Genomic DNA, 27,201 nt, shown 5'->3' with positions numbered 1-27,201 from the left:
ACAATTCTTCTTCTACTGTCGTTTGTTTTCATGCCCTGAACCGGGCCGTCGGTTTGATCCCGATGCAGACGCCTGCTGCTGTATATTTCGACTTTGCGTGTCTCTCTCCCCGTGGTCGTGTGGATGTTTCTGCGGGTCCTCCGGTTTCTTCCTCCACACTGGCTGCTATAAATGTCCACGCGATGATAAGCCACATCGTTGAGTTATCATTTATGGGCAGGTCGCTTCTGAAAAAGAGCTATGTGGCTCAGTGGACTTTACCTGGTAAGATGAAAAAAATGTGTTTAATAAATAAATACCAAAAAAATTGTATTTCGGCTACAAGCTGATGTCCGGCGTCTTGAAGGACAACCGCAGCTCGCCCACGAGTGCCCTCGGTTTCCCAGCACCAACGTCCGCTTGCGTCTTGTGTCCCGCAGGGCCCAGGCTAACGAGTTGGCCATCCTCATCAGCCGACTGCAGAAGAATGCCGACCAGGTGGAGAAGGACATCATCGACACGGAGGACAAGCTCGCCATTGTAAGCAGCAGGGTCCTCTTTCCCCCCTCTCGCCACCGCCAGCACCCGAGGACTGACTGCGCAATGCTGTTGGGTCGGCCGTTTCTCAGTACACCGCAGCCAAATTTTCTTTTAACGGGGCTACACGAACTCCGATAGGTCTGGCAGGTTACGCCGCGTACCGCGAAGGGCTGCCCAGCTGCTGTCGTTTGATTCGAAGCGGAAGCCTCCCGATTCGTAGCTCGTGTTGCCCCACGCGATCGGCTTGTGACAAAAGTTTTAAAGTAAACAAGTATCCCCCCCCCCCTTCACAGTAATACAACTGCCTCGCAACACACGTATGTTTCATGAAGTGAAGTGTGCTCCTTCTCTGTCGTGAAGAAGCGCCGTACACTGAAAAACAGACATGTGCCAACCGTGTACTGTTCTGCAATAAGGCGTCGTTAATGACAAATGTGATCATTTGTTTCATGTGCGCTTGTGTACAACTGCCAAGCATCGTTCCATCGTGTAGTTTCTGTATTAACATCTCCCCCTGTTTTACTCGATTTGGTCCCATAGGATATCAAGAATCTGGAAAACGGCCGAGAATTCCAATACCGAGCGAAAAATGCCGAGAACCTGAGCCGAGCCGAGGGCATCCTCAAGGACCTCTTCCTCGACTCGGAGCAAGTGAAGCAGCTCAAGCACCCGCAGGGCGAGATGATCAACAGAGAGTGAGAGCCGCCGGGAAAGCACGGCACCACCTCGTTCCTCGTGCTCACCACCTCGTGCTCACCACCTCGTGCTCACCACCTCGTGCCTCGTCCTCACCACCTCGTGCTCACCACCTCGTGCCTCGTCCTCACCACCTCGTCCTCACCACCTTGTGCTCACCACCTCGTGCCTCGTCCTCACCACCTCGTGCTCACCACCTCGTGCTCACCACCTCGTGCTCACCACCTCGTCCTCACCACCTCGTGCTCACCACCTCGTCCTCACCACCTCGTCCTCACCACCTCGTCCTCACCACCTCGTGCTCACCACCTCGTGCTCACCACCTCGTGCTCACCACCTCGTGCTCACCACCTCGTCCTCACCACCTCGTGCTCACCACCTCGTCCTCACCACCTCGTCCTCACCACCTCGTCCTCACCACCTCGTGCTCACCACCTCGTGCTCACCACCTCGTGCTCACCACCTCGTGCTCACCACCTCGTGCTCACCACCTCGTGCTCACCACCTCGTACCTCTTCCTCACCACCTCACTCGTGCTCACCACCTCGTGCTCACCACCTCGTTCTCACCACCTCACTCATGCTCACCACCTCGTACCTCTTCCTCACCACCTCATCCTCACCACCTCATGCTCACCACCTCGTGCTCACCGCCTCGTGCCTTGCACCGACTCACGACCGAGTGGGCTACAACGAGGCCCCGCTGTGAACTAACGGTGGTCCCGCACGTGCCTGCCGTCGCCTTTCTCCCCCAGCATCCACCAACTGCACGACCGCTGGTCGAAGCTCTGCGCCGAGTACCGCCAGGTGTACGAGCAGGTGAACATCCCCAACATGCGCCCGCAAGTCGACTGGCTCAAGATGGTGGGGGAGAAGCGGGTAAGTCTGCCTCGACGCTTGCTCATCCCTCCCGTGCGTGTGTGCGTGTGTGTGTGTGCGTGCGTGCGTGTGTGTGCGTGCGCGTGCGTGTGCGTGCGTGCGTGAGTACGGAGTGGTGGCATAGCGGTTAGCGCTCCGCCCCAAGAATCCGGCGACCCGAGTTCCATTCCCACTCACGGCCACCAACGCCGGTGACGATTATCTCAATCGGTACTGGGCCTCAAATGAGTACCTGGTACGGTGTTTGAACGTTGCCGCTGGGGAGACAAAGGCGGCCGGGCGTGGCGTTGGCCACCCACGCCCTCGTGTGCCATGCCGGCCTTCATAGGTGCTACTTGCCCCGAGCGGTCTGTTAAGTTTTCCCGCGTGAAAGAACCACGTTATCGAGAAAACGCGTTGTGCAAACACGACGGTGCGTTCAGCGAGGAATTGCCGTGAAGGTGCACGGGTCCGTGGCGTCCCAGAGCTCGGCTGCCCTGCAAGCCTGGCTGTGCCTGCGCAGCAGCCGTGCAGACGTCTTGCGAGGTTCATGTTTGCTGCGGGGGAGCGTTGTTTAATTCCCGAGGCAAACACGGGAGGGCCGATTTGTATGCAGCGGGCGCCGTCGCAAGTATCCCGTGATGCCTATCCCCAACGTTGGGCCGACGTTGGTGCAACGGTTCCAACCTCGTGCTGACGTTGATCCAGCGCTGCCCGTTTATTGGGTTTATGCAACGTGCATTTAAATATTACATTCGTACCCATTTTATACGTAGCAATAATTAAAAACAATGTTTAAGCCTTTAGTTTATCGACTGCGGACAGAAGGCTTCCCTATGCGGGTGTCGGTTATGTTGACCCGCTTGACCATACTTCACCGTGCTGGTGATGGGGGCGCCTATGAATAATTACGAGATATTTGTTCGCCACTTGTAATTCGCAGTGCGCTGCACCAACAACGCTCCCCCCACCGAATAGTTGATCGCTGTGCAACTATGCACATTACCTCTGCAGCGTCTGTGTAATTGTGCGAGCATGCACGCAGCCACGCGTGTAAATGCATTTTGCAAAAAGAAACCGCATGCGAATATTGCGCAATGTGCAGCACAAGCAAACGTGGCCCGTGACGCTTCGGATATTCCCGTGAACTCTTGTGACAATATTCAAACAGTATTTTGCACCGGTTCGCGAGCTTTTAGAGTTCACGTTTGCACATTTTTCGAGTTTTTCTCGAGTCAGATATTCTAAGAAGCGTTAAGAAGATATACATTTTCTACCCTTTTCTATTTGTGGTTTTCTCCTTCAAAGACAAACGCGTGTTAGCGAGCCACCATAGCACTCGAGCGTACACCGCTCTGTGTGTGTGGATGGGAAGTGGTAATTTAGCAGTTAGCACATTTTTCTACAAACCTGGAGACCCGTGTTCGATTCCCGATCATGTCCAACACCAGTGACGATTATCTGAACTGGTCCTGGGCCTCCGCTCGATCGAATCGGCCTCAAATGAGAGCCTGGTACGGTGTGTAAAAACATCGCCACTGGGGAGACAAAGGCGGCCGGGCGTGTTGCTGGCAACCCTCTCGTGTGCCTTGCCGGCATTCATAGGTGCTACTCGCTAACAGCACTTGCCCCCAACAGTCTGTTAACGCTACGGGGGGGATCTTTGTCTTTGCCTGCAGTACTCGCTCAACCGGAAAGGCTTTGGATCGGACCTGGTGACCGTGGAGATGCAGATGGCCGAACACAACATCATCCACAAGGAGATCGAGGCTTACGGACCGCACGTCAAGGCGGCCGAAGGAGACCCCGTAATTACGAGCACCAATGACGCGATGGCCGATCATCTCCGGCCTACCTGAACACATTCCTACACGCGCGTTAAGTGTGTGTGCGTTTTTTTCTCTTTCTTACGAGTAAAAAAAAAAGGCTTTGGGAATTTTTGTTGGTGGCAGCTGCTGACGTTATGACCCGCGCGTGTTGTTGGCAGGAGTACCTGCGCAAGCTGAACGAGGAGTACGGCACCTTGCTGGTCAGTGGCGCCGCACCGCACGCTGACGCACGCTGACGCACGCTGACGCACGCTGACGCACGCTGACGCACGCTGACGCACGCTGACGCACGCTGACGCACGCTGACGCACCCGCTCGCGTTTACCCAACGGGCGCGGGTGCCTTCCGCACATTCCTCAAGCGCTCCACACGGACATCATTCGTGCTGCCGTCTGCTTTAAAGCAAACATATCAGTGACCCTGAACGTGCGCGCGCACACACGCGGCGATTGTGTCTCGTGGGAAACGTGCGCGTGGTGGAGGGACGTTAAAATGCCGCCGAAATGTGGGAAACCCCAGTGGCGATCGTTGATCACGGCTTGGGATCGCAATTGCCCGATGGGCAAAAAAAGATGCAGGATGAAGTGATTGCGTTTTTTTTCTAAATAAAAACTGAAGTTGACATGAGTGAAAAGCCACATACCCCCCCCCCCCCCCCCCCAATGTGCCTGACGAATAATCGTTTTAATCTTCTGCAGAGATGTGTGTTCTATAGGGTCATAACGCCACGGGCAGCGCGGCTGTATTCATGAATTGTGTGGTGGCAGGTGGATATTCGTGCACGCGAGAGCTTGGGAGATATTGGTGCAGAATGAGAACCCCACATACACCCACACACACCCACACACACCCACACACACCCACACACACCCACACACACCCACACACACCCACACACACCCACACACACCCACACACACCCATCTCGCGCATTAGAGAGAAGTCCAAAACACGGGATCAGAGTTCAATTTGTTGAAAGCACTGCTCCAGAGCCTGGTCCAGAGCCTGGTCAAGAGCCTGGTCCAGCAGTTGATGTGCTTGAAATTTCGGGCATTGAAACGGGACCCCTCCCCTTCCTATTAATTTAGGAGTCACTAATTTAAGGTGGAACGGTTATTACCATTGTAGGTTTTGGCGGCTGTGCTGTGTTCCTCTGCGATGCGTTTTCCGCGTCGAACTTTGGGGGGTTTACCGAGCGCGAAGAGCAAAAACGTCGACCGCTGTGCGGCAACGCAGAAACACCCCCCCCCCCCCCCACACAACCCGAAAACACTCGGCAAAGCCGCTCATCACGACGGTGCCACACGGCCCCCCGCCCCCCCGTTTGTTCCCAGGGCACGTCCACCAAGCGGCAGAAGGACCTGAACGAACTGCACACGTACATGCAGCGCTGCACTCGCGAGCTCATGTGGCTGGACTCGGAGCAGGAGGAGCGCAAGGGCATGGACTGGAGCGACCGCAACCTCGACTATGACATGCGCACCCGGAAGTATGAGGTGCGTCGTCCTCCTCCTCCACCTCCTCCTCTTCCTGCTGCCGCGACACCGCGTGGAGCATCGTGCCGTCCGTGCCCTGGGGCTTGTTGTTGTCGTTGTTGGTCTTGGGTCCCGGTTGCTTCGCCCCGGGCCGTGCTCGCAGCGTAACTCTCTCTCGCTCTTGCCGTGTATTCCTGGCCTGACAAGCGTCGTGAGATACGGTTGCCGTTGTTGTTGTTATTGTTGTTTGTCGTTCCTATTAATGTGTTCGGCCTGGCCGTACGGCGCAGCGGTTGGGAGTGAATAGCTCCCGGCTGTGAAATGGGAAACGCCCCCCCCCCCCCCCACTCCTAACCTATCAAAACGGTGTCGACGTGCAGAACATCGTCAACAACGAGCTCGTGGCCAAGGAGGCGTCCATCAACCAGATCCAAGACGAGGGCGAGAAGCTGCTGGCGGCCAAGCACCCGGCCAAGCCGACGATCGAGGTGAGCGCTAACGGACGAGGGGGTCTGACCGGAGAGGGCGCACCGTGATGATTTTGCCGATGAAAGTCGGGCACGACTTCCCCCTAAACGGCTGGCTCCGTAGGGTGCGAAAAAAGTTTGACATACGTACATAAAGAGGTCCCCCTCCTTAACCTCCTTCTGTTGCTCTCTTAAAGCCTCAACCTTTTCTCCAATCGTCCAATCCCTATCCTCTTTCCTCCCCCTCGCCTCAAAGGCGGCCGGGGCGTGCTGTTCTGGGCCTTCGTAGGTGCTGCTCACTAACAGCACTTGCCCCTACAGTCCTGTGAAGGCTACGGGGGGGGGGGATCTTTGTCTTAGTGGCATGTGATGTGATGTGTGTGGTACGATGCGACGGTGTTTGATCCGTGTGGTGTGGTGGTGTGCAGGCCCACATGGACGCAGTGGAGAACGACTGGAAGAGATACCTCAACCTCCTCATCTGCGAGGAGGCTCACCTCAAGTTCATGACCGAGCACCACAAGGTAGGTGTCCTTGTGGGTGAGCACACGATGGTACAAACACACGCGCGTGCGAATTTACTGAACGTTCTACGGCATTTGGGTAGACACGCCGAACAAACTCTGTTTACGCAGAGATGAACCGACGTTTCATTGCAATGTTTTAATGACGATAATAAAAAAACATTTTAATTATACCTGTGGTGAGGGATGTCGATAGGCAAGCCCTGCTCGGAAATAAATGAACACTCGCTGGCTCTCACGGCTCCTCGGGAGTTCGAATAGCGGCGCTCGCCTCTCATTGGCCAGCAACTATCACGTGGGGGAGGAGCCGACGTAGGGGGCACGCCCAATCGGACTTGAAGTTGGAGAGACATTCAAAGCCGATTGGTCATCGGGGTACAACACTAAATTGGATTGATGGGTCAGTTGGGAGACCGTGAGGAGAAATTAATGGGATTGATGGAGAGTCGTGGAAAGATCGGGAATGGATGTAAAAGAGAATAAAAGGAGGGGACAGATGGGGGTTCAAGGTTGGCACCTGAACGGAGTGATTACTTGATGTGGGATGCGCTGTGCGGAAGACGGAATAAAGACTGAGTTCAAGACTCACTCGGGCTGGGACTCCTTCACATCTGGTACCATCGAGAGTGTGATGGAGAGGCCTTGCCGGCGGGGGGAGAGACACCGCGCGTTGTCGTTCCATTTCAGTTCAACAAGGACGCGAAGGAGTCCAACGAGTGGCTGACCAAGCAGTCGGCGGACATGAAACGGCGCTACACGGTCGACCCCAACGACAGCGCCCTGAGAGTCGAGGAGCTGTTCAAGGAGGTGCAGGTGGGTGCAGAGCCCAGCAGGGCCACGCCACCTTCACGCGCCCCCCCACCCCCCAACCCCCCAGCTCCCACCCCCCCAGGGGTTGTACAAAAAGCAACCCGGTGCCTCCTCAGGGCCCTACCAGACTGGGCCAGTACAGAAAAGACTTTAAAAGAAAAGACTTATAAGCGAACGCTCGTTGAAGATTCAACTCCGCTTGCCTTCCCCCTCCAGCCACCTTCGATCCTGAAGTTCTCGGCGAAGAGTTGCAGAAAGTCGCGGAAGCGCTTGTCGTCGTAGTCAAACCGGTTCCCAAACACGATTGAGCAGATGATGTTTGACACGGCATTGTTGATGCTCAAGTGGGGGTCGAAGGCATCAGCTGCAACCAGACATGACGGATAACATTTTCCAACCGTGATTTGCCCTACGCTACTGCAGTGATCTAATGTGCGTGTGTATGTTGAACTTCTTGCGCACCGTACGTAGCCAACCGTGCTAATCGGAGGTGCGGGGGAAGGTAAACAAACTAAACACAAAAAGCGGTTCGAAAGACAGTAGTTTTATCAATCTAGATGATTTAAAAGTCCATAGCTCCGGTGGCTTCCTAATTTCGGAAGAAAGAGAGTGTTCAAGAGGGCCGCAAAAGTGCATCTGCAAGCGCCTGGCTTCCACACCTCCCGTGGTCCGAGTCGAACCCTGAGCCTGCCCGGTGTGATGCGAGCACAGTGCCATGAACGTTACTTACTAATTCATACATCTGGGCGGAGGGAACAACAACAAAAATGGCAGTAAACTTTCAGCGCAGGCCCCCAAGTGTCAGTTTCGCATGCCAGACTGCCGATGATACCCGAAAGGTCAAAGCCGGCCCAGAGCTCACTTGCTTCCTTGCTTAAACAAATCCTGCTGGATAGCATAAAATCTGCAAAGCCCTGATTCATATATGTTGACGCCAGGAAATCGAGTTCCGTTTGTGTTGGGTTTTGTTGTTGTTGTTGTGAAAACGTCCACTCGCGTGCCTGCGGCCTATCGTGCAACGCGTCTCCGCTGCCCCCCCTCCGCCTTCCGCAGGAGAAGGAAAAAGAGATGGACGCCTACGAGAAGAACGTGGTGGCGCTGAGGAACCGGGCCACTCAAATCGTGCCGCTCAAGTATCGCCGCGAGAAGATCCCCAAGCCGCTCACTGTGGAGACGCTGTGCGACTACGAGGACGGGGAAGTGAGTGCAGCGCGGGACCTCGGTGCTGCACCCGACTCAGGACAACGTCGTTTGATCACCGCGCGCGAAACGCAGCCGGAGGGGTTCTGGAAGTTTTCGTATCGGGCAGCTCTGCGACACATTGGAGCGCTTATTGAGTCGTGGCGTAGCCAACACGGTAGGCGAAGTACGGTCCGGTAACCCCAAATTTGACCCCCGCTCGGCCTGAGGACGCCATCCATCCAGCAGTGGCTCGGCACACGGGCTGTGCACGTTAACGTTGAAATCGGCTTTTCGCGATGCAACGGGATGGCGGTCTTGTCAGAGTGGCTCTCAACGCGATCTTGATTTGGGGCTCCCGCCGAGGCATGATTATCCGACGTATTCCTCCCCCACCTGTTAGCGTACGTTCCGCTGCGGACGCCGTGAAGGTGCCGCCCCGTGGAGCGTAACGAGCCCGGCGCTTGCGTGTGTTCTCCGCAGCTGGTCCTGCACCGCGGAGACAAGTACACGCTGAAGGACAACAGCGACAAGGAGAACTGGGTGGTGTCCAACTCGGCCGGCAAGACGGAGACCGTGCCGAGCGCCTGCTTCGTCATCCCCCCCACAGACCCCGACTCGATCGCGCTGGCCGACAGGTGCGTTACCACGGAGGCAACGATCCCCCCCCCCCCCTCCACCGTGCCCCCCACATCCACCTATCCCGCTTACCCCCCACTGTGTAGCCCAGGGGTCGGCAACCAAATTAACAAGAAGAGCAATTTTTTTTCGAATTCGGTAAAAATAAAAAGTCCCGCAATGTGAATAATATCACAAAGCAGTCCTTAGACAGCCGGAAGCGGCTCCGGAGCCACAGGTTGCCGGCCCCTCGTGCAGCCTCTACGCCCGATGCGCGTCACGTGGGGCACAAAGTCCTGCACAGGCTTTACGTGGCTCCACGCGTTCGCCAACACGCGCCTCGAGTTTGTCACGAAGGCGCTCTCTCGTTTTTGCCGCTGCGCAGGATCTCCACACAGTTCAGCGAGCTCAAGCAGAAGCGCCGGGAGACGGAGGCGGCGCTGCGGAAGCGAGCGGGCGACGTCAAGCAGCAGGCCGGCCAAGGTACGGCTCCGAGGAAATCCTTCGGCGTGTCGGCGGTGACGCTTACGGAGGGAGAGAAGGGGGGTTCAGGGTGGTACCTGAATTGAGTAATTTCCTGATCTGTGTTTTAATGAAGATAATTATAATTTTAAAAAAATACACCCGTGGTAAGGGATGCCGAGAGGCAAGCACTGTTCGGAAATGAATAAATATACACTCGCCGAGTCTTAATGGCTCCCTCGTGAGTTTGAATAGCGGCGCTGAATTCTCATTGGCCAGGAGCTATCACGGGGGGAGGCGACGTAGGGGGCACGCCCAATTTGGATTTCAAGGTGGAAAGTCATTTAAATCGGATTGGGCGTCAGGAAAAACTAAATGGAAATGAGGGGTCGGTTGGGACACCGTGAGGGGAAATTAATGGGATTGGTGGAGAGTTCTGTAAAGTTTTGCGTAACGCAATCGTCGGTGCGTTTACCGTCAATGCCGACACGTTCGGCCACTTCGCGTCTTAGGCCCTTTCGGTGCCTGTGCTCAGTGGCCACGATGTCATTTTGTTTTTAAAACGCACACGATGAATAAGTACGTGACGGCCGCTGCGTGCGTGCGTGCGTGCGTGCGTCCACCACACCAGTTCTGGCGGCAGACAACTCGGAGGAGAGGGAGTGCGTCAAGCACATCTCCGACCTGGAGCGCATCTACTACGAGCTCGACGACCAGGAGCAGCAGATGCTGACCAAACTTCGCACGCCACTCGACAAGAACCGGCCGGCCGAGGACGGCGCCTCTCGGCTACGCGAGCAAGACGTGAGCGCCTTCTTCAGTTTTTTTTTCCCGCTAAATTTGTCGCCGGCGATGCCTTCTGCACCGTACCGTTGCTTACAGATGACGCCACACAAGCCGAAATGCTCCCAGAGTGATTTTTTAAAATATATATTTGGCAACGGCACGCAATCGAGGCGATCCGCGCTGTGGTCAAGAGGGCAATACGATCGATGGGTGGCACCCAACACCGTTGCAAACGTGCGGAGCTTTACAAGGGTGAAACACGTACAATTTAATGTTTGTACTGCCAAGAGCATCATGGATGTCTTGTCCATAATTAAACGAGACCTTTTTGTACAGCCTCCACCTTTGTACACCTTATCATTATCATTTTATCTCGTAAGTACCTCCAGTCTTTGGTGAACATTTTCTCTTTGCAAGCTCATCACGGGAGCACAAGCATCTGCAAACATCCGCAAACATTTTTTGAGAGTTTTTTTATTATTATGCTGACTATCAATGACGATGATGCTGCTGAATCGTGTGCGAATTATCTATGATGGTGTCGATGATGACGTTGATGATAGTGGCTAAAGACACTGCTGCTGCTGATGCTCATGAAGACGATGATGCCATAATGGTGCTGCTGCTGCTGCTACTACAAATCATGACAACAAGGCTCAACAATAAAAAAAATGCTTCTGCTGCTCTTGATGATGGGTGCTGTTGCTGTACCCACTATTGTTGCTTCTGATGATGTTGATGATGATGCTGACATTGATGTTGACGATGGCGCACAATGCAGGCGATCCTCAAGAGGCTGCAGGTGCTCAACACGGAGAAGGCCAAGGTGGTCAAGTCCGCCGAGGCCTTCCTGTCGCGCAAGCCCAAGTGCCCGAGCGCCCCCAAGCTGCGGCAGAAGCTGGACGAGACGGACACCAAGTACACACGGGTCTCCTTGCTGGCCAACAACTACGGAGACAAGTGAGATCTCACCACCACCACCAGCACCCACCCTTCCCACCGTGCACCGCACACTGCTCGTCCCACACACGTGAAGAGATAAGCGGGTGTGAGCGGTGGGGTAACGGTTAGCGCAGCTGCGCTGTGAACCCGAAATGGGCCGTAGTCCGGTTCTCGGAGGCGGCCAATGGGGCAGTGGCGAGCGTAGTCGCGGCCGCTGTCGTTTGGTTGCTTAGCGACATCGACGCCCTATGTTGCCTCATGGAGGATGCAAAGTGAACAGATAAATGACCAAGCCTGGCATTGCGATACCCTGGTGGTTGTTGCTGTGGTGTCACTTTCGTACGAATCGAAGTAACGTGCGGCGCAGAGCACTGAAAAGCCACCGAACCGTGATTTTAGTTTTTTTTTTTTCCTCGCCAACGAAGCTTAACGCTCGCGTCCGACAATCCATAGCCGTAAAAATAAAAACAATCTAATTCTCGCAAGCGAGAGCCTTATTCATTCAATGGCGCACCTCTCTTTGCCCGCTCCCCAGAGCCAAGGCAGCGTCGGGCATGGAGGTGTCTCTGCAGAAGGCGGAGGGTGCCATCGCCCCCCTGGAGCGCTCCCTCGCGCTGGAGCAGAGCATCCCCACGGACCTGGCGGGCATCCGCACGCGCCGCAAGGAGCTGGAGGTGACTCCGGATACAGAGACAAATGTTCCCTCCCCCCCCCTCCCCCATCACCTCTTATAGCCTTAACGGACTGTTGGGGCAAGTGCTGTTAGCGAGCAGCAATTATGAAGGCCAGAACGGTGCACGAGGGCGTGGGTGGCCAGCATCACGCCTGGCCAGCCCTTTGTCTCGCCAGTGACGATGTGAAAACATCGCACCAGGTATTCATTTGAGGCTGAGTCGACCTAGGGGAAGCCCAGTACCGGTTCAAATAATCGTCAGTGGTGTTTGCCGTGAGTGGGAATTGAACTTAGGCCACCGCTACACTACCACGTGCGCAAAACTGTGGCGAGATGTGATATTCCTCGCCTGGTATACAGGAGATCGTGGGTTCAATCCCGACCCAGACGACCACTGTATATTTGGAGTTTGCGTGTCTCTCTCCCCGTGGTCGCGTGGATTTAGATTACCTGGCTGCATCTAGATGATTTTGGCTGCTGGAAATTTCGACATAAGCCATTTTGTCGAGCTAACCTTTGTGGCCAGGCCGCTTCTGAAAAAGAGCTCGTACCACAGTGGACTTTACCTGGTAAAATAAAATCGTAAAGCAAAGAGCAGTAATCGAGGTGCCTGTTTAAAAACCTGAGCCGTGCTGTCCCCGTCGGTTCACTTCCTCGACGAAAATTCTGACGATCGCGGTTGAGGCTCGAGACATCGCACGCACACAACGAATAGTTCCTCGAACCGCTGGCAACGTTTACCAGCCAGACGTGTCGGGCCCGCGCAGGCCGTCAAGAAGGATCTCGGCGCCAAGAAGGCGCTGGTGCTGGAGGAGCCGGCGAGGAACCTGCAGAACACCCAGCAGCACAGCCAGAACGTCGCCCGCAACTTCAACGAGCGCTGCCCCGACGTGGAGCGCCAAGAGAGCGAGGTGAACCGACTGCGCCAGCGCTTCGGCAACATGGGGGACCAGACGAACCTCAGGTGAGGCAAACGCCCCCCCGCCCCCCACCCGGGACGGTGTTCACCTTGGCGGTAGTCCTGCTGCTGTGTTGCTGGGTACGATTTTCGTGACTTTGCGGCGTAGTTCTCCGATGCGTTTTTCGATGTCGTACCGCGCACCGTACGGTCCGTCACCCGACGTATTTGCCCGCACACGCCCAGCGGGGCTTCTTCAGGGGAGATGATAACAATATATATATATTTTTTTAATATCGGCTCCCAGCAGGTGGACGTCGTGTCCAACAACCCGCCGCAGCACAAACCCCAAAAATCGCCAATCGGAGAGTCTGGTGTTCGTTGCTTGCGAAAGCGGCTGCTCAGACGTTGGGTTGTGTGTGTGTGTGTGCCAGACTGAAGGAGCTGGACAATGCGGAGAAGACCTACTCTGAATACCGGGGCAACTATGACAATCTCGACAGCTGGCTGGACAATGTGCCCAAACCAAGTGTGTCACAGAATGAGACTGTGGAATCCATCAATGCCAAGATCGCCGATCAAAAGGTACCGGTCGTGTCTCTTCGTTTCATGTGCACAGGTGCGACCCAGGCGCGATTGTGTAATTCCGAGGGTGCATCTCTCTCCATACTTGGCACACTTTGCAGATCTTGTTCCATTTTCTTTGACAATGCCGCCCATGTTTCTAATTATCGTTGTTGTTGCTGCAGAAAATGCGCGCTGGTATTCCTGCTCTTCGTAAACGACTTCAGCTTTTTCCAAAAGTTCCCCCCGCCCTTCACCTGTTCACGTCGTTGGTTCATCACTTCAATGGATAATTTAGGACGTCGATGAATCAATGTCAAGGCACTTGTCTACCACGTTTCGTGTCTCTGTGTCTTGTATTGAAGTCGTCGTGTGTGCACGCGTCATTGCAGAGATTGGCGGACGAGCTGCGCAGAAAGGAAACCGAGAAGAACAGAGTGGAACAGCTGGCGAACGATTATCAGTCAACGGTCCGGGTAAGACCTTTTATTAAAGCCCACTTCATAGGACAAAAAGTTGCATTGCATTTTCATCGTCTGTCCCTTCGATCGGCTCATAGTAATGATGTGACCCAAGTAACTTTCAGCCACGGTTAAATTTCTATGCCAGTTCTTTACCGCTTTGCTCAATTTTAATGTTTGGGGTTTTTTTTCTTATAGCTCTTGTACCACTTTATATCTATCCACCAGGATGTCTGATTTACGCATACTCCTCGTTCTGTGTCCATGTGTTTGTTTACTTGATACAACAGTGGGAGGCTGGCTCAGAGGTCCAGGATATTAAACCAGCACAACCAAAATCCTGGATTTGAATCCAGGCAGTGGCCCATGAATTAAACCGGCCTCTCAATTGTAGAGAGTTGATGGTCGCGCTGTTTGATAACCAATACAAGCAAATTAGGGCGCATCAACAACAAAAATTCATAACATTCCGGGGCAGATCACTAAATGGTAATCCCTTCGTGAAGGTGTGCAGCTGGCCTTTAAGTGTTTGAATATTTCACGGACGTAGTCAAACGTGTGAGTCACAAACTTCTGCTGTCTCCCCTCCCCATCTGCCACCTTCAGAACTACGAGACGGCGAGCGATCGCTACCGGACGCTGGTGGAGCCGGAGATGGTGAACGGCGTGAACTGGGACACGAACAAATCGTCTCCCACGCGGCAGGTGCAGGACGAGGTGAGTCCAATGTTGGTGACCAAGGGCGGTCTTTAACTTTCCCAGAACGTTGATTCTTAAGGCTTACGATGCGTGCCTTTCCCATCGTGCGCACAAGAAGAATGTTTTTGTAATGATTTACATTTGAAATGCGCATAGGGTCGGCCACCCCTAAGATACGAAACAAACTAGGACATAACAAGGGAAGAAGAATATATTTTGCCCTTCCAAAAAAGAAGTACATGCAAATGCACCATCTTGAGGTGGTGCATTATTATGGATCTGACAAAAACTTTTAACGTCCCAGGAAGAGCCACAGATTTTATACAGGAATGCTACGTGAAAGAGAAAGATATCATCGGAATACCAGGACCCTGTGGAAACCCGATATGAAAACTACATGCAAACGACTACACTTACGCTAATGGAGCAAACATTGGATATTAGGAAACCACTGGAGCTATGTACTTTAAAATCTAGGTTGAAAACTCATTTCTTTAAAACTGCTTATTGTTTTTAGTTTGTTGTCCTTCCCCTGCACGGTTGGCTATGTATGGCGCAAAAGAAGTTCAACATACTTGGAAACAAAACCATATAAAATGAGAAGCAATACAAACAAGATGGTAAACACTGCTTAGAATATTATTTATTTTATGTAATTTTTCGACCTACGTGACTTTACCGAAAGAACGAAAGCTTCAAATCAGGATTGAAAATAATAATTTTTACTCAAATTGAAGCGTGGCCCTGAATCATTGCGATGATAGTGCATCCATCACACCCCTGGTTCTAATAAGCAAAATCACATCTGGCAAATATAGCATTGTTCCAAAAAAAGTCAACTCTCTTAAGTTGATATATTTTTAATGAACCATGAACTAGTTTAAATAATATCAATCAAACATAAAGCACTAGAAAATAGATGTTGCGTGGCATAGATACAAATTGTAACTTAAAATACGCGTGTTCAAGATTGCAAGTAGAAATGTCCTCTCTTGTTTTTTTAGGAGAGACAACTCGTCAAGAAATTTGCTGAAGTTTCTGCTGCAAATCAGCAACAGATCGTCTATCTGCAAAACATGCAGAACATCGTGAAGGTGAGGTTGCGTGCAGATATTGTTCATTTCCTAACGTGTAATTGTAAGCAATTATAAATATATTGGTTGCATTTGATGGTGAATGCAGTTTCGTGAATGTGTGCTTTGCCATGCCACACTGGCATTGGGTAGTTTCCAATAATCCGGCAAGGAAACTTGAGATCTCGTCTCATTCACCGATTACCGCTCAAGCGCAGATCGTGAACTCTGGATTCGCGATGAACCTGGCTACCTGAGTTTGATTCCCAGTCATGGCTCACATTAATATGGTCAACCAACCCCCCATTGCCAACATTGCACGAGGAGAGATTTTTTTTCTTCCAGCCATGAGAATTTCCATAAGATATTTTTTAGGCTGATGACGAATTTACTTTTGAACATTGGCAATTCTATGAGAGCACATCATTTGGAATATACTTCTTCTCTCTTATTATGCTCTCGTTCAACCCTTGCCTCATGCTCTCTCTGGTTTTTTTCTTTCTTCAACAGAACCCTCCAGTGCAGGAGGTGCAGGCGAGGATGTCCCAACAGAACCTGCAGAAGTCCGAATATTCGGGCCCAAGCAAACGTGACTTGGAGTTGATGGAGGAAGAAAAGAAGAAGAGGCTGATGCTAGAAAAGGACATGGAGTCGCTCAAAAGGCAGCTGGACGTCGCACAACAGAAGGCGGCGACGCCAGTAAAAGACCCTGCTACGGAGCAAGAGGCAATCTTCTTGCGCCAGCAGCTCCAACAGGAGGCCGAGAACAAGCGGGCAAAGGACGAGGAGCTGCGCCTCTTGAGGGACCGACTTCAGAAGTCGGAACGGGCGGCGCAGGAGGCGGAGCAGAAGGTCATCATCAAGGAGGTTTCGAAGGTGGAGAAGGATCCGTCAAAGGAGAGGGAAGTTAATGACCTCCGTATTCAGATGCAAAACATGACCAGGCAGATCGAAGAAGAGCAAAACAAAAGTGCAACTGCTGAGAAGTCCATCGTAATGTACGAAAGGAGAATCAAGGAGATAGAACAGCAAGGGCCAAGGGTTGAGAAGCAAGTGACTATCAAGGAAGTGCCGAGAATTCAACAAGATCCCCTTCTACTAAAAGACTTGGAAGAGGCACGTAGAATGTTGGAGCAGGAAACCGCAAAAAATAAGGCAGCGGAGGAAGAACTTCGATTGCTGAGACAAAGATACTCCACACTGGAAAACACCAAGCCCAGAGTAGAGGTTAAAGAAGTCTTAAAAGAAGTTGTGAAGGCAGATCCCAACACTGAGAGGCAGGCAGCGGACTTGAAGAGACAGCTGGAAATTGAGAGGCAGAAAAATGACCAGATGAACAAGGAGATGGGTACTCTTCGGACAGATCTCATGACGATCCAGAACCGCAAACCAGAAGTCCAGGTCAAGGAGGTGGTGAAGCTGGAGAAGGATCCTGAAGTGATGAGGAACCTCAGTGCTGTTCAGCAGCAGCTGGAAGAAGAAATAAGTAAGAAGACATCTGCAGAAAAGAGAGTTTACATGCTAGAAAATAAAATTAAAAATTTTGAAGAGAAGCCACCTGTAGTTGAAGAAAAGGCAATTATAAAGGAAGTTTTTAAAGTTGAGACTGATCCCCAGACCACAAAGGAACTCGCAAACTTGAAGCAAATGCTGGATGAAGAATTTGAGAAGAACAAAGTTTCCAAAAAAGAAATCCTGACACTTCAACAAAAATACACCACCCTGGAAAACACCAAGCCAAAAGTGGAGATCAAAGAGATCACGAAGGAGGTGGTGAGAGCAGATCCAGAGACAGAGCGGCAGGCAGCTGATTTGAAGAAACAGCTGGCCGAAGAAAAGCGCAAGTCTGAAAAAGCAGACCGAGAGCTTGATGCTCTCAGAATTGATGTCGAGGCCTTGAGAAACCGCAAGCCTGAGGTGCAGGTAAAGGAGGTCGTCAAGGTAGAGAAAGATCCTGAGGTGGTCCGAGAACTTAATAAAGTCAAGCAGCAGCTGGAAGATGAGGTTGAGTCAAGAAAGGCTACAGAAAAGAAGTATGTGATCATTGAAAGGAGGATTAAAGAGGTGGAACAGGCGCCTCCTAAGATAGAAGAACGACTCGTCATTAAGGAGGTTGCGAAGGTGGAAAGAGACCCAAAACTGGAAGAAGAGGTTGTCAGCCTCAGGAAACAGCTGCAGCAGGAGGTTCAACGATCAAAAATATCTCAAGAAGAGATTCAGACAATTCAGCACAAATTTGTCACCCTTGAAAACACCAAACCTAAAGTGGAGATCAAAGAAGTCATCAAGGAGGTGGTCAGAGCAGATCCAGAGACAGAGAGGCAGGCAGCTGATTTGAAGAAACAGCTGGCCGAAGAGAAGCGCAAGTCTGAAAAAGCAGACCGAGAGCTTGACGCTCTCAGAATTGATGTCGAGGCCTTAAGAAACCGCAAGCCTGAGGTGCAGGTGAAGGAGGTTGTCAAGGTAGAGAAAGATCCCGAGGTGGTCCGAGAACTGAATAAAGTCAAGCAGCAGCTGGAAGATGAGGTTGAGTCAAGAAAGGCTACAGAAAAGAAGTATGTGCTCATTGAAAGGAGGATTAAAGAGGTGGAACAGGCGCCTCCAAAGATAGAAGAACGACTCGTCATTAAGGAGGTCGCGAAGGTGGAAAGAGACCCAAAACTGGAAGAAGAGGTCGTCAGCCTTAGGAAACAGCTGCAGCAGGAGATTCAAAGATCAAAAATATCTCAGGAAGAAATCCAGACAATTCAACACAAATTTGTTACCCTTGAAAACACCAAACCTAAAGTGGAGATCAAAGAAGTCATCAAGGAGGTGGTCAGAGCAGATCCAGAGACAGAGAGGCAGGCAGCTGATTTGAAGAAACAGCTGGCTGAAGAGAAGCGCAAGTCTGAAAAAGCAGACCGAGAGCTCAACACTCTCAGAATTGATGTCGAGGCCTTGAGAAACCGCAAGCCTGAGGTGCAGGTAAAGGAGGTCGTCAAGGTAGAGAAAGATCCCGAGGTGGTCCGAGAACTTAATAAAGTCAAGCAGCAGCTGGAAGATGAGGTTGAGTCAAGAAAGGCTACAGAAAAGAAGTATGTGCTCATTGAAAGGAGGATTAAAGAGGTGGAACAGGCGCCTCCTAAGTTAGAGGAGCGTATTGTTATAAAAGAGGTAACGAAAGTGGAGAAAGATCCGCAAACAGAGCAAGATCTGGTAAACTTGAAAAGGAAATTGGAAGATGAAATACAAAGAAATCAAGTTTCACAAAAGGAAATTAACCTCATGCAGCAAAAGTACACAACTCTGGAAAACACCAAGCCTAAAGTGGAGATAAAAGAGATCACGAAGGAGGTGGTGAGAGCAGACCCTGAGACGGAGAGGCAAGCGGCTGAGCTGAGGCGACAGCTGGCGGACGAGAAGCGCACCTCCGACAAAGCGGAGAGAGACCTGAGCACGCTTCGGCGAGAGCTTGAGGCCCTCAAAAACAAGAAGCCCGAGGTTCAAGTGAAGGAGGTGGTCAAAGTCGAACGAGACCCTGAACAGGAAAGAGAAATCGTCAAACTAAAGAACACGTTGGAAAACGAGAGAAAGAAAAAGAGCATGGCAGAAGAGGAAAATGATTCGCTTCAGCAGAAAATCCTGATGCTTGAGAATCGGAAGCCCAAAGTTGAAATCAAAGAAGTTGTCCATGAAATCCTCAAGGCAGATCCACAGACTGAGAAGGAGGCGGCCGAGTATAAACGGCAGCTGGAACAAGAGAAGCGTAAACTTAAGGATTCGGAGAGAGAACTGGCCTCCCTACGCACAGACCTGAATGAGCTACGCAATCGCAAGCCAGATGTGCAAATCAAGGAGGTCGTAAAGGTACAGCGAGACCCGGAGCAAGACAAGGAGATCAACAAACTCACAAAGTCTCTGGATGAAGAATCTCGTAGAAACAGGAAGTTTGAAGATGAAATTCACTACCTCAAAGAATCGCTCACTAAACTTGAAAACACAAAGCCTAAGGTGGAGATCAAAGAAGTGGTCAGGGAGGTGGTGAAGGCAGATCCCGAGACGGAGCGACAGGCAGTCGATTTGAAGCGGAAATTGACAGTCGAGAAAGAGAGATATGATACAGTGATGGGCGAGCTCAACACGCTGAGGATAGAGCTGAACTCGCTGCGCAATCGCAAGCCCGACGTGCAGATCAAAGAGGTCGTCAAATTGGAGAAAGATCCAGAGCTGGAAAGAGAGCTGAAGCAATTGAAGCGCATGTACGAGGAGGAAATAGAAAAGAACAGGGATGCTCAGAGGGATTTGGTCAGTGTCCGGAGACAGTATACCATTCTGGAGAAGGAAAAACCAAAGGTGGAAATCCAGGAAGTGTTGCGCGAAGTCGTGCGTCCTGACCCAGAGACCGAGAAAGAAGCCTCGGAACTTCGGTTGCAGATGATGAAGATTAAAGGTCAACTTTCAAATGCCGAACGAGAAGCACTGAAACTTCGTGAAGAAGTCAAAACGTTGCAGAACAGAAAGCCTGAAATTCAAGTGAAGGAAGTCCTTAAGGAGACTGTTAAGTTTGAGAAGAATCCAGCGGCAGAAGAAGAGGCGACACGCATGAAAAAGGAGCTTGACAGGGAAATGCAAAAGAGAACTGATGCTGAGCTGCAGTTAACAAAACTTCAAAACAAAATCTTTAACTTGGAAAACCAGCCGCCGAAGATTGAAGAGAAGGTTGTTATCCAAGAGTCCATCCAGTACAAAACAGACCCCAATCTGGAACGTGAAGTTGACTCGCTAAAAAAATCTTTGAATCAAGAGAAGAAACGGCAGCAATCATTGGAAGAAGATTTGGGACAGCTTCGCAGCACTGTATCTGAACAGAAGCAACTGATCACGCAACTGAGAACGGACTCACAGGAAAAGAACGAGCTTGAGCAGGAACTGAGGCGCACGAAGAATAGAATGACAACTCTGGAGCAGCAGAAAAGTAAAGTGGAAGAGAAAGTGGTTTACAAAGAGGTTGTGAAAGTGGAGCAGGATCCCGAGATTATGAAAGAAGCGGTACTTCTAAGATCTCAACTGAACGACGAGCGCTCAAAGCGCAATAGGCTTGAGGATGAGGTGGATCGAATGAAGGCGAGAATGCACGATCTTGAAATTGAGGCCACCAAGGAAAAGATTGTTTATAAAGAAGTGGTAAAGATAGAGAAAGACAAGATGGTCGACAGCGAACTGGAGAAACTTCGCGGCCAGCTTGACGATGAGTTGAGAATGCGGAGAAACAAGGAGAGGGAGATGCAGAAACAGTCGGAGGTTATATCGGATGTCCAGTCGGAGATCGAAAAGCTCAAGAGAAAACTTACGGACACCGATAAGGTCATAAACAGCAAAGAGGGCGAGATAGTGGCGCTGCGTGACAAGCTTAGCAGATTGGAGAACAGACAACCGGAGGTGACGAGGACTTCAACGGAAAAGACGCAGTCTCATCTGAGCCGTAAGATCGTCGTCATGGATCCTGAGACTGGAAAAGAAATGACTCCGTACGAAGCTTACAAACTCGACCTCATTGACTGGAAGACGTACAGTCAGCTGGCAGGGCAGGAGTGCGACTGGGAAGAAGTGAGCGTGTCCGGACCAAAAGGGATATCATCCTCTCTGCGGGACAAGAAAACGGGAACCAAGTTCTCCATTGAAGACGCCCTGGCGAGTGGGAAGGTCACGCAACACGACGTGCAGCAGTACAAGAACAGAAAGATGACCATTGCCGAGTTCGCTGCTAAGGTGTCGGGCCAAACCTTTAAGCCTCAGCCTGAAAAAGAAGAGGGCGTAAAGAAAACAAATTCCTCCCAGGTGAGCAGCTCCTTGCCAAGGGAGCCCGCCCAAAGCAAGGATTCCACCATCCTGGACCTCGAGACGCCGCCTATCGCCGGCGTGTTCGACGTGGACACTAACCAAAAGATGCAGATAAAAACGGCCATCAGCAAGAACCTCATCGATCCGATAACGGCGCAAAAGCTGCTGGAAGCACAGGCCGCGACCGGGGGCATCATCGACGTGGTCAACGGCGAGAAGTACTCGGTGCACAAGGCTGCGGACATGAATTTGATCGACAGCAGCTCCGTTCAGCGACTTCTCGGTGCGCAGAAGGCATACACCGGAATCGAAGATCCGACAACGAAGGAGCGGCTTCCCGTGGGCATTGCGCTCAAGAGGGGCTGGCTGTATCAAGACGCAGCCTACAAGTACCTGGAGGCGCAGTTCCTCACGGGGGGACTGGTAGACCCCAACAAGGCCGGCCGCGTGCCCGTGGGAGAGGCCCTGGCTCTGGGCATAATCGACAACGAAAACAAGCGGGCACTGGAGGATGACAAAAGCCACCCGAAAGACATCACGGACCCCATTTCCAAGAAGCGGCTCACCTACAAGGAGGCGTTGAACCAGTGCAAGGTGGAGAGCTCCACAGGGTTGCCTCTTCTCAAGGTGTCTTCAAAGAGCTCCGGGGGCTCGTCCAGGTTTACACGCTAAAGGGGAGCTCCGCTACAACTCTGCAGCGATGATAGGACATGCTCATTCACATCCATTGCCAATCGACACAAGCTCACACAAAAATTCCTTTCCCATTATTTTCCTAAGTTCCCGTAGGACCCAATTTAATTATTCGGGTGACAAGAGCACAGCTCATAACCCAGCACTTCTGTCAGGTGTTCACGTAGCTCATTTACACTTTGTGAAACTGGACACTTTTCAAGAGTTCACTTGTTCACACTTCTTACATTTTTCTTTAGCTTTAAATTTTAAAAAACCTTTAACTATTTACAGACATGCGAGTGTAGCATATAAAAAATAGGTCGAATCCAAGAATCATATTTGCATTTATTGCACGCAACAGCAGAAGCTTTTACTGCTCCCCAGCTGTTATTTCTACAATGCAGGGCTTTGTTGATTTAAAATCTCATCAAAATGTTATCAAATGCTGGCTTGATATGTCTGTACAATATGCACAAGGTAATTATTAAGCAAGTTAAAACAACTGGGCTCAAGAGGGAATTGCCTATTTCACAATTCGTAATTATTTTCCTTTTAAAAAATGCACCAGCACGTTTATTTCAAATAACATTTGGTTCCAAAACTAAATTGGATATCTTCCAGTCACACACGTTCACATTACACACTCTCAGTACATCCGGGTATACAGTATTTGCAATTGATCATGCTACATCCCAAGCAAACATGCAACGTTGGGGCAACGTTGACACGTGGTTGGACCAAGGGTTCCGTATCTACTGAATGATTATTGTAAAAGGCTAGATAAAGGATATATCGATTTCCTTGGCACAACTGAGTGAGATCCTCTGATGTATTGTATACCAATGCATACTCACTTTTGCAAAGAATAAATCGAAAGCCATATGACAAAGTGGCAATTGTTGTTTATAATTTATAGTTACAGGTGACATTTACTTTTTGGGTACTGGCTATGACACATGCACATTGGCTTAATGCGGTTTAGACTGGATCACGTGACACATGTAACGTAACGTAATTATCGTTTGTGACGTGACGGAGGGTGTTAAGGTTATCGTACCCGCCATATTCACTGGGTTGAAACTTTAGCAAGTTAAGGTACACGTTAAGTGAATTAGCAGCCAACCAGAGTTCGGGTGGAGCAAAGGTGGTGAAGCCAAAAATACTCTTCGACGCGGTCGTTGTCACACCCCTGGTAAACACGCAACGTTGGACCAACGTTCGGTGTTTAGTCGGACGCCACGTGTCGCCACTTGACCCTCCCTACCCGTTAGATTCAACCGTGGCGGTGTGAACAAGTTTCACGTCACAAAAGGCACGTGATGTTCACTTAACGTAAATCCAAAATGCAGTGCGAACTCATCTCTAAGCCTTTGCAATAAATCGCGCACGTGGTCTTAAAGGCAAACCCGCCTTGAACACCCAGTAATGGCCGCTGTCACCACGACAACGCCCAGTGACGGCTGCTGTCACCACGACAACGCCCAGTGACGCGATCAGAGAAGGCTGCTGCCGCCATCACGACAAACGCGCTGTGTTAATGCCAATCAGGGGGTGGTGTCTGGAGCGGAGATTTGCTCTTCTCACGCTGGTTTCGTTGTCATCATTGGCAGCAACAGCGGCAATGATGGCCCTGGTGAATCCACTGCTGGATGAACGCCTCTACATACGATGTAAAATGCCAGCTTGGTGGTGATGAGTTTTTATGACGGTACTTGCTATAGGTTTTTTTTTGTAAAGATGTTTAATGCATGATGTGTACTTGTGTTTATTACATGACTGTACTCCTAGTTTGCTGAATGTTCTTACACTTTAGCATGGGCTCTGCTGTGTACATGTTTGACGCGTCTTCAACTATCAAGCACAGGATGGCAGGCATAGGTATTGCATTTAGGTGCAAATAGGTGGAATGAGAATCCCGTGTTATATTTTGTATCTTGATGATGGGTTTACATGACTGTTTAATGGGGGGGGGAGAGTTGAAATATATATATACATACATGTTTATCTGCCTAATATTGTGTTTGGTACCGGGGGGGAGTGAGTATTCTTAAGTCTCTTTAATATAAGCATTGCTGGGTTATGTATTGCATGGAACCTGTTTTGGTAATAAAAGAAAATAAATAATTTGCTTTTGTTGCTTTGGCATATGGTCCCCTTGAAGTGCAATGGACGTGATTGGTCACGTGCTTGGCCCATCATCATGATGTCCCACGGCTTTAATCATCACCGATGAGAACTTTCTTCAACATCCACGTTCATTTTGTTGAACGAGATGAGTTAGTGACTCAAGAGACCGCGCGGGTTGGTGTACTCTGCCAAAGTCGCCTTGCTTCACCGTTGCGCTGATAATTTATGTTGTTGCATTTGTCATTGTTGCAAATGAGGTGTTATCCTGGCCTCTTGAGTTCTCTCCTGGTTAAAACGACATGTACTTAAGCGAAAGTAATCTAACAAAAAGCAATCGCGTACTTGTGATTTTTTTTATATATGGGGAGAAAGAGGAGTATGGATACATTTTCTCTCCCATGCAATTCACTCTTTCTATAACGGCAACAGAAAGGACAATTACTCGAATGCAATGCATCTTAACACGATTTTGAATCTATGAACTATGCCGTTGATTCGTCATGCACTATTGACACCGCACAAGAACGCGAACCAACTTTGGCAGAAAACAATTTCATGACAACCCAGTACCACCCACTTATCATCACAACTCTCGGGCGACAGTAACAGCACCGACTTGTGTATAACCCTCCTAGTTCAACGGCTTACCAGAGCACCCCGGCGTATCGACAATTGCGGAACAACTCTGCGACTAAACGTATCCTGGTGCAGAAAACGGCGCCGACCGTTCGCACCAACCCTCACGCTGGCTCCCCCTCCTCGGTGTTTGAGGCTAAGCAGCAGAAGCCCAGGGTACGTAACGACAGTCTTAGGACTTGGTTTACGCGATCTTGACGAAGCGCTCTGAGCGACTCCACGCAGCCGCAGCCTCGGCCACCGACTCGCCCGCACGGCATCAGCGCCCCGCAGCAGCCGGACCCCCCGCAGGAGACCCCTCGGCTCTGGCAAAGGTTGACCACCGAGGTCCCCTCTGTTTAGTACACGGGTAGCCCTCACTTCGATACACAAATGTGGTCGCACGCCCTCGCAGCCTCTGTCAATCCACTCGACCTCGTGCAGCGCCCTCCAATCAGAGCCCCGTAACTTCGTTACGTAAGCCCCCGACTGTTTTCGTTGACCTCGCTCTCCACCAATCACGCACGGCCCCGTCGAATAACTCCCCCCCCTCCTCTTCTCAACCCGCGCCAAGCGGCGTGCCCCTCGCTGGCCAACTCGAGGCCCCTGCCCCTGTCCCCTGGTCAAGGGCAGACTCCGTGGTTGGCGATGCTATGCGATGAAATCGTACACCCGACGAAATCACCGATCAGAGATTTTCCCCCGACATGTGGTGGTCGTGGATCGTGACTCGCGGCTGATTGTTATAGGTTCCGCTCAGTCGATCCGGCACCACCCAGCTCAAAGTCGATTGGATGGCCATCTTAAAAAGTGTACGATTTTATCTTAAATTGTTTTCCACGGTTCGCAGATACAAAACAATGGTTTTTATAGTAACTTTTTCAATGTGGCACGCCCCCCTTAATTTGATTGGCTAATATCAGCAAAATCGGCGATTCCCTATCATTTGATTGGCTAATTTCAGCAAGATCGGCGATTCCCTTCATTTGATTGGCTAATATCAGTAAGATCAGTGATTCCCTTCATTTGATTGGCTAATATCAGCAAGATCGGCGATTCCCTTGATTTTATTGGCTAATTTCAGCAAGATCGGCGATTCCCTTCATTTGATTGGCTAATATCAGCAATATCGGTAATTCCGTCGCAGTCAGCTTTTGTTGCACCACAGCGCCTTGGCTTGCAGATATTGGGGGGGTGGTTTGGGGGATCCCCCCCCCCCCCCCATAATCGCTCACCCCTCCCCCGTTACCTCACGTGACCTCGGCCACCCCGGCCTCAGCCCGGGGCGACAGCATTTATCTCTATTGTGGCACTGCTCGTGTGCAACAGCGAAGCAAATATATAATAACTCAAAGAAACAACAACAACAAACATGTTGTTACAAAAAAATGACAGTGTTACAGAAGAAAATGAATTTACTGCACGAACATAAATTGATATTAAATACAATAGATGTACTGCGATGAAAGTTGGCTCGGACAATTCGCTTTTTGGAAACCGTTCAGGGTAAAATTACGTTACAGAAACATTCAAATGGATTTAGCTTGGTTATTCCACCGGTGTGTTAACAGACACGGACGCATGTCGATTTGCGATTGAAGTTATACGGATTCCACAGTTTAGCAGCAACTTGTGATTTAAGTGGAAAAGTAACAAAGGACATCTTTGAAGCGCACTCATTCCACACATTGCTCGCCACAAATGAACTACCAATCCCTCGCTGATCTCGTCAAGGAGCATAAACCATCATCACGCGAACTCCGGTAGTCATCTTCGCAGCAGCGGCTTTTGGCTGGCCAGCGAACAAAGACGGTCACCGCATCGCGCGCTTCGGATGTGCTTCGGCGTCCGTCTGGAACGCTCTTCCTAACCATATTAGGACGCCACTGGAGCTATGCAACTTTTAAAATCTGAATTGAAAACTCATTTGTTTAAAACTGATTTTTATGTTTGGTTTGTTGTCCTTACCCCGCATCTCCATTCATCACGGTTCACTACGTACGGTGCGAAAGAAGTTCAACATACATACGTACATACAAATTCCTGGTGTTGAGACCATTAACATGACACTATGTTAATGTTTGTTTGTCTCTCTCTGTGTGTCTCTCTCTCTGTGTATGTCTCTCTCCGTGTCTGTGTGTGTCTCTCTCTGTGTATGTGTCTCTCTCCGTGTCTGTGTGTCTCTCTCTCTGTGTGTATGTGTCTCTCTCCGTGTCTGTGTGTGTCTCTCTCTCTCTCTGTGTGTGTCTCTCTCTGTGTATGTGTCTCTCTCCGTGTCTGTGTGTGTCTCTATCTCTGTATATGTGTCTCTCCGAGCTTGCATTCATTCACACCTGATGACGGTTGTTTGTGTTGCAATCGAAACGTCGTATTCTATTATTATTTATTTTCTTTCTACGCGACTTTACCGAAATAACCACAGAGTAAAG

The 27,201-nt window shown here is 50.7% G+C and overlaps 1 protein-coding gene across 1 annotated transcript in view; it reads left to right on the top strand.

Annotated features, from left to right (window-relative positions):
- Positions 1 to 24,154, top strand: part of LOC144730180 (periplakin-like) — a 35,782-nt gene extending 11,628 nt beyond the window's left edge. Inside the window, exons 2-22 of the mRNA XM_078610785.1 lie at positions 420 to 519; positions 1,060 to 1,214; positions 1,970 to 2,093; positions 3,752 to 3,880; positions 4,060 to 4,101; positions 5,236 to 5,397; positions 5,757 to 5,864; positions 6,272 to 6,367; positions 7,055 to 7,180; positions 8,231 to 8,377; positions 8,840 to 8,994; positions 9,360 to 9,457; positions 10,068 to 10,240; positions 11,004 to 11,182; positions 11,700 to 11,838; positions 12,605 to 12,801; positions 13,170 to 13,320; positions 13,692 to 13,775; positions 14,367 to 14,477; positions 15,464 to 15,553; positions 16,043 to 24,154. Of these exons, the coding sequence (XP_078466911.1) occupies positions 420 to 519; positions 1,060 to 1,214; positions 1,970 to 2,093; positions 3,752 to 3,880; positions 4,060 to 4,101; positions 5,236 to 5,397; positions 5,757 to 5,864; positions 6,272 to 6,367; positions 7,055 to 7,180; positions 8,231 to 8,377; positions 8,840 to 8,994; positions 9,360 to 9,457; positions 10,068 to 10,240; positions 11,004 to 11,182; positions 11,700 to 11,838; positions 12,605 to 12,801; positions 13,170 to 13,320; positions 13,692 to 13,775; positions 14,367 to 14,477; positions 15,464 to 15,553; positions 16,043 to 22,027 (8,551 nt within the window). The 3' untranslated portion in view covers positions 22,028 to 24,154. The remainder of the gene's footprint in view (positions 1 to 419; positions 520 to 1,059; positions 1,215 to 1,969; positions 2,094 to 3,751; positions 3,881 to 4,059; positions 4,102 to 5,235; positions 5,398 to 5,756; positions 5,865 to 6,271; positions 6,368 to 7,054; positions 7,181 to 8,230; positions 8,378 to 8,839; positions 8,995 to 9,359; positions 9,458 to 10,067; positions 10,241 to 11,003; positions 11,183 to 11,699; positions 11,839 to 12,604; positions 12,802 to 13,169; positions 13,321 to 13,691; positions 13,776 to 14,366; positions 14,478 to 15,463; positions 15,554 to 16,042) is intronic.
- Positions 24,155 to 27,201: the final 3,047 nt, after the last annotated feature.

The sequence above is a fragment of the Lampetra planeri genome, chromosome 35, assembly GCF_965212315.1.
Source record: "Lampetra planeri chromosome 35, kcLamPlan1.2.h2, whole genome shotgun sequence".
Lineage (NCBI taxonomy): Eukaryota > Metazoa > Chordata > Hyperoartia > Petromyzontiformes > Petromyzontidae > Lampetra > Lampetra planeri.
This window is presented reverse-complemented; position numbering and strand designations above follow the sequence as displayed.